Here is a 17531-nt window from a genome sequence, read left to right as displayed (position 1 = left end):
TTCTTTCCCCCCGCCCCCCGCCTGCCCCCTGCAATATCGTCTTTTGTTTAGATTAATGGATACTCAGGGAGGGTAAAGAGAACTGAAGGGTATTTATGGTTTAATGGTAAGGTACATCTTAGCCTACAGTACAGAAAGCTCTCAATTTATTACATGACAAGTTAACACAAAAGACCATAGGGAAACATATCATGGGCCACACAGTCTTGTCTATCCTTAATGTAAGCAAAGCAGGGTTTTACTGGCCACTTGAAAGGAACCAACAGACCACCAGAACTTAAATCAGTGAAATTTCTGAGTCTAAATGTATTTGTTCCAATGCTTTGGGTCAGACAAAATCTGCATGCCTCCCTTTGTTTGCAATTTTCTGCAATAACTTTTAAATAAATAAAACAATGTATGACTTTATGATTGCTACAGAAATGGCACTTGGTATTATAAAAAGCATAAAGCCTTAAAAGGCCAAACATCTGGAATACAATGGAATCTCCCTTTTAACAGTACCACTATAGACTTAAAAACACATGGATAACCTCTTGCACTAACTTTCTAGCTAGCTGGAAGGACTGGGTAAGAAAGGAACACTTACCTTGATTAAAACATTAATATTATTTGTTATTTTCAGTGCAACAACTTTAATCTTGTTCTGCAAAAGGAAAACAAAATTAAAGTGCCAATAACTTTTATAATGCATATCCCATCCCCATATAGAACTACAGTATAATTACACTTCTCTTTCAGAATCATTTCTACTTATTCCCACTTCTTAACTCTAAACCAGTGTAAAGATGGCAACAAAAGCAAATAATCTTTATGTTCCCATGACAGCTTAGAACATTAAAATGTTATCTACTATTTATCTGAAAAAAATGAGCGAGGGATAGGTCATATGTACATAGGAGTTGTTTTAAAAGTCACCAGCTTAAGTTACAGGAAGACATAATGAAAACTTAAAATATTTCATTGGGATTGGGATGAAGATTGATCAAAATAGGTGAGATCAGAGAAATCCAAAAATCCCAACAGAAACACACATATAGTCTGGTTTAGAACTGGCAATTTAATCTTTTTTTCAATGTAAATTTATGGTTTTCCAAAAGGTAAAAATTAAAATATCACAAACGTCAATCAAATATTTGAACAAAATGTGCTAATGTGATCCTAGTGAAAGACTGGTATGTATCTAAGTTTGGTAACACTGTTCACAAACTTAGAAATATTTGAAATATTTCAATAAGGATAAAAATATAACATAGCAAATAAGTATGCAGACAATCTTCTAACATATTTATCTTCAACATAGACTTGTGTTACCAGTTCAAAAAAGTCAAATGTTACATTTCAACATATGAATTGGGCCTGAATTTGTACTACATGCTGGCTATTATAAAAAATTGCCTTACAAGATGTGACCCAGTATTCTTACCTCTTCCGTTTTTAAGGCCTCGCCTGTTTTACCCTGCAGAGCCAAGCGAAGTTGTCGGATATAAACCTGCAGACCCCGTGCAAAGTACTGCAGCCTAAATAAAAAAGTATTGGTTAATTAGCAAATCACCACTTCAACTGTTTTTAAACTCAAAGAATCTTCCACTATTGCTAAATGTTCTTAACTAATAAAGATAATTTTTTTGAGGAACTTTTAAGAATTATCAATATATGACCCCAAGAGATACATAAATAAGTGAAATAAACAGTTTTCCCTTACCAAAAATGTGAGGAAATCCATACTCAACCTGGCAAGGGATTGATTTATAACACTGTGCTTATTATGTTATTCTGTAAGGCATGGTCAGAGTGAACTATGCAGGATCCATGGATTAGACTCAGATGGCCTGGGTTCTACTCTTTCACTGGCCAACTGCAGGTCAAGTGACCTTAGACAAGTCACTTAACCTCTATGTATTTATCTGCTAACAAGGGACAGTGTTTGATCCTCAAGGTTTAGTTGAAAATAAAACAAAATTGCTGATATGAGAATTTATTATAAACTCATCTAAATCTCAGAGTTCGAAGAAATACCCTTTTCAAGTTTGTTCCTAGATAATAGGTGAAGAAAGGCAGTATATAGCTCCATCCTGCTGACTTCTAGTCCTCTGATTAATAACCTGGCATCATTTTTTAATTTTTGCAGGAATTTCTTAACTTGCTGCTTCTGATCAAATGTTTCACCAAGTACTAAACCACTGCCTTACCAAAGAGGACAGTAACAGATAATACAGTGGCCAACCATTTCAAAAAAAACACCTTTTTTTAAAGATTTTATTTATTTATTTGACAGAGGTAGAGACAGCCAGCGAGAGAGGGAACACAAGCAGAGGGAGTGGGAGAGGAAGAAGCAGGCTCCTAGCGGAGGAGCCTGATGTGGGGCTCGATCCCATAACGCCGGGATCACGCCCCGAAGGCAGACGCTTTACCGCTGTGCCACCCAGACACCCCAACCATTTCAAAATTTAAGATGTGAAGTTGTTAATAAAAAGATTCAATACGAAGTGTGTTCATGGAAACGACTTAGGATTTCTCCAGTGCTGCCCCCCTAGAGCACTTTAAGACATTAACAACCGCAGCTCCAGTTTAGAGTACCCACTATGTGCCAGGCACTGTGCTCAAAGCTTTCTATTCACTGTCTCATTCTCACAACACTACGAGGCAGGTGCTGTTATCATTTAATGTAACTGCTGAGGAAAATCAGGGGTTAGAGAGGTTGGGAACCTGCTCAAGATCATAAAGCAAGTGAGGACAGTGAGTCTGTTTTTGAAAAAGTTCTCTCCCATGGATTTGTTATGCCACAGGTTTACAGACATTCCTGTTTTGTGGATCTTCCATTTTGTCCCACCAGGTAAGGCAGGGTGGGGAGACAGCTCTTGTAAAAGGAAACCAAGGAAGTATCAAGATAGCCATCATCTTTGCAAGGACTGGACCACTTCAATCATACATCACCTAATTTTAAAATCTTTCAGCTTTTCTGCATTCAGTTTGGCCGTTAAGAAATCTGGAAGTTTTCGGCCCAACTGGTGAAAGCTGTACAACAAACATTCCACATAGCTGAACTGCAGCTTGGGTTCTTCATTACCAGCATTCTCCCCATTTTCTGCTTCTTCTGGAGGGAGAGGCATGTATTCCTAAAAGATGAAAATATAGAGATATTTGCAATCTGCTGTAAATGCTCTAAGTATAAACAGTGGAGTAACTGCAGGGTATGCTTTTAAGACATGAAGCACTAAAAACTACCAAAATCAGAAATTTAGGTGAGATATCCCTTTTACCTACTGGATCAATGACAACGACCTAGCTGTCGACCCTCCATATTAACCTATGTGGTAGCTGCTGCTACCACCACCACTGCACCTACTATTACTGACAGTGAAGTAGCTAGTAACATTTATTAGGCACTTATGCAAATGAAGGAACTGAAATTCTCAGAGCTTCAGTAATTTTCCTATGGTGAAAAAGTAAGATGAAGAATCAGGATTCAATCTAGGTTTGCCACCAAAAGCTGATGCTTTTCACCACTTTATTACGCTAATTCCAAAAATCCTTTCTGAACATTTTCCCACATTGTTTGACTCTCCTTACATTCCAAGTACTGCCAAAGGCATTCAATACGAGAGCTATCACACCCTGGTAGGTGTTACGGGTCTGGAAGAGCTCCAGATGTTGGATGACTCAATTCATACTATAGATCTAATGCTTATCACTCACTGTGTCAGTTAAACAAGTGCCTACATCCAACAAGAAAATCACTTGGTGATGCTGATAATGATTTTATCAGATGGCCCATTTTTGCCACAATTATGACTTAAATGACTTTACTTCCTGGCTGCTATAGCTACCTGGCCTTGGGCAGCAACCTGGATGAAGACCTGAAGCAAATGTGAAAAATATTTTGAGAAAGGAATAGCAGAAAGACCTACTATAAAAATTCTGTGTTATCTTTTATGCAAACCATCAACAGAAGAAATGTCAAAAATTTTCTTTTAAAAGTAGACAACATGTGGCCTGAACAACTAAAAACATCTGCTAGAATTATTTTATCTAATCTGAATTTCAAAAGTTGGTTCTCTAGAAATTACACCACGCTATTAGACTCTGGGATTACATACTGACTATGCCATAAGAAAAGAAAAAAGTTCTTACCAATAACTTGTCAAATAGTTTCCTTAAATTTGTTTCTAGCTTTTCCATGTCACCACAAAATGAACTCATCTCTGCCAATAGTTTCAATACCTAAAACACACAATTCACTGTTATTAGTATTTTTTTTTAAATGGGCTAGGCCTGTAAAAAAGAATGATTCTAGATAACTTTCTAAGGCTACTTTCTTAGTATATGTGCTGCTGAAGCGAGCACGCTAAGGCTACTTTCTGCTACAGCTTAATATTGTACTAGGAAGAGACACTTAGGAAGACCTTTTAACAGCAAAGAATTACTTACTAATGTTTAGAATGGGCTTCATTTGCTATTAAATTTAGTCTCTGGACACTAACTCAAAGTACTGATAATTGCTACTATTCTTGAGGTCCATCTCTCCTTTACTCAATCCCAGTCTAATAAGCCAAACCTAAGATATCTGAAGCAAATGATAGCGTCAATACACAGTGGTACTCTTCTCTATCCCAAAAACCTATGAGGGAAATGGCACATACATTTCCACATTTCAGCTCAATTCAACAATCATTATTAACTGCCTTTCAGAATCAGGCTCTGCACTAGATTCTGGGGATATAGAGATGAATCAGTTAAAAGTGGAGAGATAAATGTGACACGTGCTGTGAAAAAAATGTGTATGTACATTACAGCTGAATTACAAAGAGAGTCATCAATTATATTGGAGAAGGGATACAGGATATTTTGCATTAACCCAATTTAAATCTGGCTCTATCAATTATGGATAGAAATAGGAACAGTCATGAACTACACACCTTATTTAGAAGTATTAAGCCTACAAAGAGAGAGAGTATGATGAACATATAGTATCATGAAACTTCCACTGAATTCATAAAGCATTCCTATGTGCACTCCTTTCCTCTCTTAGAAATCAGATCTCTACTGTTATTTATGTTAAAATATGAGAATGCCTTTTGAGTACTAAAAGCAGACGTTTTTCTCTTACCTCCAACTGTATATCAAGACCCTCCACTGGGGTAGTCAAGGAACTAAGGTTAGGGAGAACCTGCTCACAGAAGTAAGTCACAAACCTTGTGGAATGCACATTTTTCTGTAAAAATCCAAAGAACAATGAGTTAGTAAAAAAAAGGGGGGGGGAATATTCTTTCAAATATAATAGCAGAATGTCATTCAATAAATGCTGAGCGTGACATCAAGTACTGTGGCTATAAATACAACACAGTGCATACCCTAGGGCACCCCAGCAATAACCCTGGTAGACAATACACACTTTGTTGCAAAGTAATCTGGAGCACTGGTACATCTATAAATTTTCAAACTCTTCCTCAAGTCTCACGTCAAATTTTTGGGGTATCTTTGTGTTGAATTTTGTACACTCTTCAAAAAGGAGGAGTCCTTTATACAGTGTTTTTCAAACTATTCTATGCATATCCTGGAAGACTCATGGCCAGGAGAATCACAAAGCCAGAGAAAAAGAGCATATTCACCTGGAACAACGATCTGTTAGAAAATTTAAGAAAAAAAATCTAAATTACTGAACCAAATAGTTAAAAAACTCAGCCAAACCATAAAGTATGATGCAAAATTCTCTAGACTTTAAAAAAGTCTCTAAGCAAGACTTTAAAAAGAAATTTCTTGCTGCTTTGGACTTTCAACAACCCCACCAAGGCCTCCATAAAGTAAATATTCACTCCATTGTGTTACTATTTTATGCAAAAGTTTGAGGAGAATGCTCAAGTGAGTATCTATAGAAATATAAGCTTCAATAGAGTAATCAAAATAGCAACCATGTAAAACAAAGAGCTCACAGAGAAGAGGGGTACTGCCTGCCGAGTGCACTGTAAGAGCCTGTCCACGCAGTCGGGATCCGAGGGATTGAAGGTTTGTTCCAGGTCGGCTTGTTCAGCCACCAGTTCTACAAGTTGCTGTCTTCCGCTCACTGTCTGTAAGCTTTTTAACCCAGAGAGTATCTTCATGAACAGAACAAATTCTTCACCAGTCACATCTTCTAGGACCTAGAAAGAGACGATTCAGAATTATAGTACTGTTATCACCTGAATAGGAAAGAAAGAGCAATACTGAAACAGTGTAACAAATTTATTTCCCTTACTAAAGTCAGATTGCTATTAATATTTCTGAAATACTGATGAGAGGACAACTTCTGGCTTCAGTCAATTTAGCTTTAAGAGTACACCACGCATTCTCAGTGGGGTGCTATACTGTCTCCAAAGGGGCAAAACTTGGTTCTTGGAAAACTTACTCTTTTTTTGTGTATAAAGTACAGATACACAAAAAATGCATAAATAGATACAGTGTATCTGTGGCATTAAAATTTCACAGGAGAACGGCTAAGAAAAAATAGTCTAAAAAGGCTCTTTGGGGGGGGTATGGTAAGAACAACAACAACAAAAAATTCTGTAGTGATTATCAAATCAGATTCAGTTTCCTATATTTAAAAGCAGCTCAGGGTGCCTGCCTGGCTCAGTCGGAAGAGCCTGCGACTCTTGCTTTTGGGGTTGTAAATTCAAGCCCTGTGTTAGGTTACAGAGATTACTTAAAAAATAAAATCTTTAAAAATAAATAAAAGCTAATGATGTACTGTATGGTGACTAACATAACATGATAAAAAAAATTTAAAAAAACAAAGCAAAAATAAAAGCAACAATAAATTAGTTCACATTAATATGGCAATTGTATACAAAATAGAAGACCATACAAGTCTTAAGTGCTCCACATGAGTGGGTCAAAGCCTTTCTATTCACTGACCGAAGAAACAAGCGATCATGACGTACTCCACCAGGTTACTAGCTGGGGCACAGGTAAAGTATGTTGACAGTCCTAGCTGGAGAGCTGCTCCTTTTGCTCTCACTGAAGAAATAGCATCAGTAAGCAAGTGAGTGGTGTTGTTAAGAGACAATTTGGAATTTTCCTGAACATATATATAAAAGCAATGATCTTCAAACTTTGGTACTTTCTAAGTAAAAAGTTAGCTGTGACAAACCTTGCGAATCTTAGCATCTCTATGCTAGATGCTGGGGCACAAATAAGCATGGTCTCCTGAGCTTATAGTGGTATGGGATAATATGGAAAAAAAAAAGGCATCTCAATGCGTTTCCTTGTCATTTTGAAATGATCCAGAATACTACAGGAGAATATCCTAAAACTGGGTAGAGGAGTGGACATTAGGTAAAATTTACTGAAGGAAATGATTTGCACAGAGCACTGAAGAATGCATAAATTTTGAGGATAACACCACAAAAGATTTAAATGTGATCACATCCCTTTAAATTAACATGCTGATTCATCATTACTGGTGACCAATGTGCAAAATACAGTATAAGAAAAGCTTGACATTCTATGGTGGTTCTAACGGAATACATCATTTTATACATAAGCTATCTACGCTAATTTCATCTTTTTTTTTAAAGATTTTATTTATTTGAAAGACAGAGAGTGAGAGAGAACACAAGCCAGGGGAGAGACAGAGGGAGAAGCAGACTGCCCGCTTAGTGGGGAGCCTGATGCAGGGCTCGATCCCAGGACCCTGGGATCATGACCCAAGCTAAAGGCAAATGCTTAACCGACTGAACCATCCAGGCGCCCCATACATACTGCTAATTTCAAATATGTTCTTTTGCTTTAGAGTAGTCCTGTTAAATGATAACTGCAGCTTACCTTTTTAGACTCAGTTAGTATAAGTTCCTCTACTTCCTTTGTTAAGACTTCATCTGGTAAAGTCTTAAGTTTTGTAGAAAGGAATTTGATTGCTCGTTCTCTAACGATGTCCTCTCCTTGAAGTATTTGGCTAAACAAGCCACCTAAAGTCCCTGCAAAACAAAACAGTTGTGTGTAGCAAGTCAATTCTTTATCCTCATGAAGTTTTTCTGTTTAACTCATTTAACAGTGTTTCTTTTCCAGTGAGTTAATAAGCATCCTGAATATCATTGATTCTGGCTAAGTTAGTTTGAAATTTCTACAGACCCAACCATAAAAGCAATCACATGCTTTCTTCATGGATTCAGAATCAACTTGAGCATGACTTTCCCTTTTTAATCATTATTAATAATAAATAAACCCAGCTGTTTTGGAGAATTTCTCTAATGTGGCAAAGGGAGTCTTCCAACAGATTACTAACGGAAAAATCTGATGTTTTTACAATTACTTCTGCTGGTTTTGTGAGTCACAAATACCTTGCGCTAAGCAGCTTTCTTTTTTTTTTTAAAGATTTTATTTATTTATTTGACACAAAAAGAGAGAGAGCGCACAAGTAGGCAGAGCGGCAGGCAGAGCAAGAGTGAGAAGCAGGCTCCCCGCTGAGCAGGGAGCCCAATGCAGGGCTTGATCTCAGGACCCTGGTGACCCTCATGACCGACGTGAAGGCAAACGATTAACCGACTGAGCCACCCAGGCACCCCTGGTAAGCAGCTTTTTTTTTTTTTTTTATAAAGATTTTATTTATTTATTCAACAGAGATAGAGACAGCCAGCGAGAGAGGGAACACAAGCAGGGGGAGTGGGAGAGGAAGAAGCAGGCTCATAGCAGAAGAGCCTGATATGGGGCTCGATCCCAGATCGCCGGGATCACGCCCTGAGCCGAAGGCAGACGCTTAACCGCTGTGCCACCCAGGCGCCCCTGGTAAGCAGCTTTTTAAAAGAATACTTAGAACTTTTACGAAATAGATCTCTGGAAGAATCTGACTTTATCCTTAATGAATTATGCCAAGCTGCCCAATTTTTTTTTTTTAACCACATCAAGCACAACAGAACAAGAGGTGGCCTTACCTTTTGCATCCATCTTAAATATACTTAACAGGGCATTGTTCACTAAGTTAAATTCTGCAGAGTCATCTGGTTAGAGAAAAAGTAGTACAATGTATAAAATGAATGAAAAATATCATTTGCTTCATTTTCAAACCTAAAATTCAATATAGTTTCTCACACATTACATTGAAAGCAGACATATAACTAAGCATTCTTCTCAAGTATCAAGAAAATAACACCTTCCCTATAAAGGTAAAGAACCTGATCTGGCATACCGAGAAAGCTTTTACGTTAAAATGGTACAATTAAAAAACTACAGTAAATTGGGGGAAAATCATGATACATCAAAACTATATCTTTATAAACAATTAAAAACAAAGCAAAACAACATTAGGAATTACGTAATCACAATCCAATTAAGCTTCAAATTACTGAATGAAAAAAATAATTTTAATTTCGATTAGAAGTAGTTCCTTCAGCCATAAAGAAAAAAAAAAGCTAAAAACAGAGTCACTTTTTCAAAGAGAAGTTATATTTAGATAAAAGGGTAATAATTCCTTACCTGTCTGCAGAAGTTGGGTTAGTATATCTGCCACTCGAGGAAGATTTTCTCCAGTGGCAAACTGAGGCAGCTCTTTAATTGCTTGCCGTCGAATCTGAATACAATTTCAAGTAAAAAATTAACCAAATACTATCATTAACAGAAACAACAACCCCAACCTTTAAGGAAAACTAAAACCACAGAGAAACCATAATTAGGGGCATATGAATCACCAAAATATGAAACATGAGACTTCTAGCAGTTTTAGAAATAATTTTTAGAATAATTTTAGAATAATTAAATATGTGGTAGAAAGGGATGTTAAATACAATTTACCTGACTGGAGTAGGCAGATTTGAGATCATAAACAACAGTTTATATATTGATAACCTGTAACTTTTGGGTCTCTGCTACCTTTGGGCATATACTACAGTAGCCCTTAAGAATGGCTAGAGTGGCATGACCTATCTAATCTAGTAACTATATTTACTTTAGAATTTCCAGTATTAACTACTTAATATAACATCTGTGAATATATTCTGTGTACTTAATTCCAAATTTGTTGTCCTAGCTTATTTAGTTTAAAATAAAAATGGATAGGACTTATATGTAGCAAATTGTGCATGAAATGCTGGCGATTCACTAATTTCATTTGAAAAGCTAGGAGGTGATAGTTGAAAGTTCTCAGGAACCTGAATCAGCAGCCAGAAATGCTGACGGTTAACTGTTCCAAGGAAAAACTATTTCTTCTTATTCTAGTAGTCACATGTAATGATTAAACAAGACAAATTATTTTTTTGCTGTGCACAATATTTAGAGGTGTTGAAACTATATGGTATAACACTTAATATTTTAAGTATCTAAGTATAAATTGATTGAAAACTAACATTAGTCTAATTTCACGTGCACCATGTATAACGATCTATGAAAAAATGTGAGCCACAACCCATTTTTACCAGTGGATAACAGATAAGCAAAACAAAATATTTTGTGATTCTATGCATTTTTCACAGTTGAAAGGTGGTGAAAGAAAGAATACATTTTCTCAAACACAGATTTAAGCCTCAGTATGGCATCACGCCAAACCACACAGCAGTTACTTCACTGTGCATGGATACGACTGGTGCTTCAATTACATTAGCTGCACGTAGGAAGTGTCTGAAAATGGCAAGTGAGACATCTGAAAGCTTGTTGAAAACATCAATCATAAACGTACCGATACATCTTCATCCTCACAGAGGTCTAACTGTGCATTGATAGCGGAATCAGCCAATTCTGGAAAATGTTTAAAGAATTTCGGAATAAACTGGGCTGCTAATCTTTTTTCTTTAGTACCACCTTTCACACCATCTAGTATCACTTGATAGGCATCTTTATGCTGAAAGAAAGAATAAAGCAGAAAAGAAACAATGTTTAAGGATGGGAAGCTAAACAAACTTGAGCCTGTTTTAAATTAGAAAAGTTTTACATAGGCTAAAAAGGACTTATTTTTGGAGTTTTACTGTTTAAATTGGACACCTATATTCCTACCATCTTCTCCCCTGTCCCCCCCCCCATTTTATTTGTCAGTTGGGAAGAAAGAAAGATGACTTGTATTTTAAATGGAGAAAGCAAATAAATTTGTTGACACACCAATGCTTCCTCGTACTAGTGATTACTGACCCTGACCTTGTGACTGTATCATGGTTAAACATTATATGAATACCATAGAACTCTCAAAGAATTGTGTTACATCTACTTAATCATTTTTATCTGATTTCAACTAGCAGCTTGATGAAGGTGGAGAGAATACAATCTCGAAATTAAGCAATAGCAGGAAGGTTAGGAAGCTTTTTTGGTTTCATTTATTTTATGACACGAAAACAATAACTCATTCTAGACAGTCAACTTTGGATTAAGAAAGATTCTAATGTCACATATTTAACTTTTTATTAGAATACATTCAAAACTCATTTGTTTCCTTTTACTTACTTATTTTGAGAGAGAGAGAGAGAGGGATAGCACATGGGGAGGGCAGGGGAGGGGGAAAGGGAGAGAGTCTCCAGCAAACTCCATGCTCAGCACGGAGCCCAACACAGGGCTTGATTTCATGACCCTCAGATCATGACCTGAGCTGAAATCAAGAGTTGGATGATTAACCGACTGAGCCACCCAGATGCCCCTCATTTGTTTCCTTTAAAAAAAAAAAAAAAAATTCAGAAGTGCTCTCCCTCGGATACTCATAATGTGAAGAGTCAAAAAGTTCCCAATCCCCCTTACACCCTTGCCTCCAAACCAGTTCTTTTCTTAAATGACAATGATCAAGCTGGCAAACAGGAGTAATAAATCCTGAGATTATAAATACACCTTCTGTTGGACATATGGATAAAACTTCTAATTACTGAAAAACATTAAACATTATAATAATGATACCAAATGTGCACACAGCATAGTGTTTACTCTGTTCAAGGCAATGCTCTGCTTTAGATATTTTATGCCATCAAAAGGAAAATAATGATAAAAATCCAAGGGATTGTAGAATTGCCCAAACTTTAGTTTTATAATAACTCTTTTCATGGACAATACTATGTTAAATGGAAATAATAAAGCAAAATGCGAAGTTATTTAGGCACACCAGGATCTCAATTAAGGACTTTAATATCAGAAATAAAGTGTTCTAGTATCAAAAAGGCTATAGTCACAATTAGATCTTTTAAAGGTACAGGTTTTAATATATTCTGCAAAAATACTAGATTGAAAGTTCAAATACTGCTAACCTATCTAAAATACATAAATTCTAAAAATTAGTTCTAAAAAACTACATTTCCACCAACTGATTGACAACTCCTTTTAATATCTTAAACGTAACACCAACTCCTAAATCAGAAAAATTTCTCTGAATTAGGTTAGCTTCCTCATGAAGTGCAGACACAAAACAATCTTCAGGAATTACTACTTCAAAAGTATGTTACACGTTTTTTAATGCAAAGGTTTGAAAAATTAGGGCTAACTTCTCTACCACTGTACATTCCTGTGGTTTGTCTCATGTCTTCCAGACAGACTTCATAAGATCAAAGTTTTAAACAGTTCTGACACCCTTACTTTTTGCAGAGTATCAAATCCAATTTCCTTTAAATCAAACAAAGCTTTACTTATAAAGCCTTTTGAAGAAATTCCTTACATTGTCTAAAATTAAATGAAGAATCCCTACTTCAAACAATTCATTCTCTTGTCAAAAAAAAATATCTGAATAGAATAAAAAGGAATCATTAGCGACATTTATTGAAAGCCTACTGAGAATGAGTAATGTCTTGTGTACATGCCTCACAGTAATCCTGACTTAGGTGTTACTATCCCTATATTTTAAATGAGAAAACCAAGGCTCAGAAAGTGAATTTTGTCCAGAGCTACAGAGCTAGTCAAGTAGCAGATCCAGACCTGAACATAGTTCTGATAGGCTCTAAAGTCAAGACCTGTGCCTAATACCAAGCTTCTTTAAGTTCTGAGATCTTCGTTAACAAAGGAAGAGAGAAAGCAAGCCTGCCAGACCTAGGACCATCAAAGATAAAATTTGAGTCCCAAATATAGGCTCCGTACAGGCATGTAAACTGAGATACAGCATCCCAAACACAGCAAGTCCTTTGAAAAGTTAAGCATTTTAACATATTCAAACTAGAAATCAAGGTTTCTACCATTGGTAGGCATCAGTTTTATCAAATAATTTCTATGAACATTACTAATAGATTTCACACTGATTTATACAATGCAAAATAAAATGCTCTTCTTTGCCAGCTCTTTGTCTTCTAACTGTAGCGCAGGGACAAGACTTTTTACAGAATCTCCCTAAAGTAGTTATTACTTCCAGTTTTCAAAGTAGGAAACAAAATATAAGTGATATTGTCAGTGATCACAGTGATTTGGTGACAGGCAGATCGTAACCATAATAAAGTATTCTAAGTACTACACAGTGCTGATTTTTTTCTCCTCCAACCCAAGAGTACATTTCTAGCTAGATAAATAAATTTGTGATCCTAATAAGAAGTTTTAATTGTAAATATTTTAATGCATTTCTGAAACTATGTATTGGTTTTAATAGCTAATTAAAAAAGCAAACTCTAAAGAAATCACTAAAATATTTTCAAGTAAAAAGTCAGTCACAATAAGATCCACATTCAGCATATACCTTCTACAGTTAAGAAATTTGTGATAGTGACTGTCAAAGCACATCCAATATATTCAAGTGATCGGTGACATGCCAGGTAAAGCCATGTTTGACACCAGGATGCAGCTTCTAAGAAATAAACAATTATTTTATTTTATTCATTTATTAAGATTTATTTATTTTAGAGAGAGAGAGCAGCAGTGGGAGGGGCAAAGGGAGTGACAGAAAGAATCTCAAGCAGACTCGACCTGAGCACAAGCGCTACACGGGGCTTGATTTCAGAATCCTGAGATCACGACCAGAGCCAAAACCAAGAGTCTGGCCGCTTAACTGCATCACCCAGGTGCCCCTAAACAATTATTTTAGAGAAGAAACAATGTAGTTCCAAGAAACGTATTTCTCAGGCATGACATAAAAAGAAAATGGATATGCTAAGCTATACTACTTTCTTCACTCAATTAATAAATCTAGTATATGTAATACTGAATTAACACATTAGTGAAATATAGCTGACATACAGACGTACAACATAGTGATTTGACAATTCTATATATTACTCAATGCTCACTACAATTAAATGTAGTCGCCATCTGTCACCATCCAACATCATTACATTATCGACAATATTAATACTTTTACCTGTTTTTGAGGGATTATGAACTTCGTTGGTCTGTGATTTTAGCCTAATCATACAAAAGGGAAAAAAAAGGTACCAAAAGAGTGCTGCTATTTAATGAAATATAAGTCAATCAAACTTACACTCTTCCATGAAGAGCCAATGTACTCCCATGTAAGAGAACAAAAGAGAAGTCGGAATTCAGGCTTTATATTGATCTTAGCTCAGCCTAACTGCCCTAGTCCCTTCACGGGTGTTGCGTTTTTTGTTTTTTTTTTTAACTTTCAAAATTTTTTGACTACATAATATAAAACTAAATATATCTACATTTAAAAATTAAGAAAATTCAGAAAAATTAGAAACAAAGTAGATGGTGGACCATAGCTTGCTCTACGATGGGGAGTTGGGTGCTCTAGGCGGAGCACCGTGGCAAGGGGGTTGGAAAGGTAAAGGAACACGCCGCAGAGGAAGGAGAACAGAAGGAGTAGTAGCAGAAGCAGAGTGAGGGGAAGGGAAGCTGAATAGTAGGTAGAAAACAGGAGCTACGAGAGAGAAGACAAAGAGACTGGAGGGTTTTGAGGCATTAAATAATGCTTCATTTAGAATTTATCACTTGAAGTTTGCTCATTAGAAAACACGCTCATGGTTTAAATATGATGTGAGAGTATGAAGTTCTCATCCTCATTCATATATATACATGCACACACAGTAATTACATTTATGTATCATTTATTATATTAACTGTATAATTATTACCTTTATTATTAATATACTTATACCTGCTCTTTCTTTGAATGTACTTCTTCAACTTTAAGGAAAAAATGTCTACTGAAGGGCAAGTCACAGTGCAAGGAGGGAAACAAAAAAAATGAGTCTTAACCTCAAGACTTTATAATTTGGCAAGGGAATAAGAAAAGTCCTCACATGAAATAAAATACAAATCTGAAGTACTATAAATGAATACACAGTGTCAAGAAGGTTCATCAAGAGAAAGAGGAAAATTAGCTGAAAACCTCAGAGAACTTGTGTTTTTCCTAATATATTCAGAGAGCATTACTCTCAAAGGAGTATTGACAGTACTGAGGAGGGCACTCGCCTCATGGCAGCAGAATGAGCAACTGTGGTACTCTGCTCTTTGACAAAGGATAAAAATAAAAGTTAGAAGGAAGTTCTAGGCTAAAAACTCAAATATGGTCTCAGAAATGTCCAGATAGGTACCTGCCAGTAAACTCAACCCGACTATAAACCTTGTTAAATGAAAATCAGGCTTTGCTACACTAAGAATGTTAACACTTTTTTGCTTTAAAAAATCATCAGTGGTGTTCCTTCCTAAGTTGGCCTTTGCTTTTAGTTAAAATTCACATGCAGTATCCTGAAACCCACTATCTTTTTTGGTGAGCAGTTTTAGGACTTTTCTCTAAAAGGGGAAAAGTTATTACACAATAGAGCAGAATTAGTAGCCATATGGATTAGTCCAGCTTCAGTCCTCCCAGAATTCACTGTTTGAGGCTCAATCACTACACTTCATTATGCAAAGGTCTTCTTGTCTCAAATGGTTGTCTGACAGCTATCATTACAGTCATGAAGGTACTGATTTCAGATCGTGATAAGGAATCCTGCTAAAATTTTAGCAACTGGCAGTGTTTGTAGACAGTTGACACTCAAAAAATGTACTGAATAAATGAAACTGTGGACCCTCACTGAAGCCTGAATGAAAAAGGCCCTCTTGTTTTTCACAAACTTCTGTCTCCTAAGCATCCCTTCCAAATTAAAAGCAGATTTTTGTCTTGAGAAAGACATTTTTGACCTCTTGAGGGAGAACGCTCAATCTTACATGGTATTTAAGATTAAAGATAACACTAAGAGGAAAATGTGAGCAACTCTCAATTATTCACGATGTATTTGTAAATTCCAGTTTGGATTCTATTTGCCCAAACAGAGTCTAAGTTGGTGGCTGTCAACCCTTTTGCTATCCAGCAAAGAATGAAGGTAGGGGTATGGGACATGACTATGTACACAGTTTCTAAGTTCCCCTAAAAAATTTCTGATCTACCTCTTTGGGAGAGCACCATCTACAAACTGAGGATCACTCTTCTGGCTTCTACACCATCTCCTCTGCTGATTTGCAACAAAGTCAATTTTAGGTAGAACAATTTGTTACAATACTCCTCAAATCTGTCACAATGAAGGAGAATATCTTCACTACTAAATCTTTCTAGGAACAATAACAAAATCAAAATATGACTGATCATAGTTTTTCCAATCTTGTCTTAATGGGGAGAAAATTTCTTCTTCAGTACCGACCCAACACATAACCTATATTTATCTACAACAGACTGTCAGTATATTTCTCATTGATGATGTCAAAATTCCCTACTGAAATAGAAATATATTTGGAAGGAAAATAATCTGGTACTTTAAACTGATATATTCACAATTCTAGGTTAAGCTTAAGGAAGGTCCTGACATCACAATTTTGGTGGTGTTGTTCAGCTGAGAAAGAATTTACCTGAATTACACATGTCCAGAAAAATGGGCTGGGAGGGGCTGTGCCACGCAGCCTTGCTAATGTTAGTAGCAGACTACAGGATCTTCCACTTCCTACTCCATGGGATAGACAAGCAGAAAGAATCACATTAAGTTCTAAGCACTGAAAAGATATGGCATAGAATTTCTAACAATGATCAAGATTACTTCTGGGAGAGCCTGGTTCTTTTCTTTACAAGAAAACACACACACAAACACACACTCCAACTCCTTAAGTTCAATATACTCCAGTGAATTGAAAATTCACAAAGAAGCCCGTATGGTCACCTCAACACTGCTGAAACTGTGTGTCTTGGGGCAAACACTGCGGAGAGCTCTTGCCAGACAACTCTATTTAAAGCTGCACTCTCCCCCTCCCCCCTGCCACTGCACTGCTCCGTTATATTTTCTCCACAATACTTTCCAAGGCGGATACCCAACTTTCTTATTTATCATTAGTCTCCCTCACTAAAGGTACATTCGGGGAGGGCATGGGTAACTTTCTATCTTGTACCTTCAGCGCCCGGCAAAGCTCCAGGTGTATAGTAGGCGGTCAAAAACGTACCGAATAAATGAAATCGTAAGCCCTCGTTAAAATCTGGGCAAAAGTGCTCCTCTTCTGTCTTTCACAAACTTCTGTCTGCTAAAGACTCTTTCCAAGTTAATAGATTTTTTGCCTCGACAAAGACATTTCTGACCTCTTAAGAAGTCTCAATTTAATCTCCCGACGGGCTGACGTCCACCGGAAAGGAGAAAGACTTTAAGAGCGATCTGCAGGGCAAGGCTCGGGATGAGAATTAACGGGGGGGGGGGGGGGGGGGG

The 17531-nt window shown here is 36.6% G+C and overlaps 1 protein-coding gene across 2 annotated transcripts in view; it reads right to left on the bottom strand.

Annotated features, from left to right (window-relative positions):
* API5 (apoptosis inhibitor 5) overlaps window positions 1-17531 on the bottom strand; it is a 28096-nt gene that overhangs the window by 10097 nt on the left and 468 nt on the right. For both annotated transcript variants that reach the window (XM_040638972.1, XM_040638973.1), the window contains exons 2-11: window positions 10643-10804; window positions 9448-9541; window positions 8907-8972; window positions 7801-7952; window positions 5934-6140; window positions 5111-5215; window positions 4135-4224; window positions 2938-3119; window positions 1427-1520; window positions 590-646 (exon numbers count right to left, since the gene is read on the bottom strand). In XM_040638972.1, the coding sequence (XP_040494906.1) occupies window positions 590-646; window positions 1427-1520; window positions 2938-3119; window positions 4135-4224; window positions 5111-5215; window positions 5934-6140; window positions 7801-7952; window positions 8907-8972; window positions 9448-9541; window positions 10643-10804 (1209 nt within the window). The remainder of the gene's footprint in view (window positions 1-589; window positions 647-1426; window positions 1521-2937; window positions 3120-4134; window positions 4225-5110; window positions 5216-5933; window positions 6141-7800; window positions 7953-8906; window positions 8973-9447; window positions 9542-10642; window positions 10805-17531) is intronic.

The sequence above is a fragment of the Ursus maritimus genome, unplaced genomic scaffold (genome assembly GCF_017311325.1).
Source record: "Ursus maritimus isolate PB19 unplaced genomic scaffold, ASM1731132v1 scaffold_23, whole genome shotgun sequence".
NCBI classification, from domain to species: Eukaryota; Metazoa; Chordata; class Mammalia; order Carnivora; family Ursidae; genus Ursus; species Ursus maritimus.
This window is presented reverse-complemented; position numbering and strand designations above follow the sequence as displayed.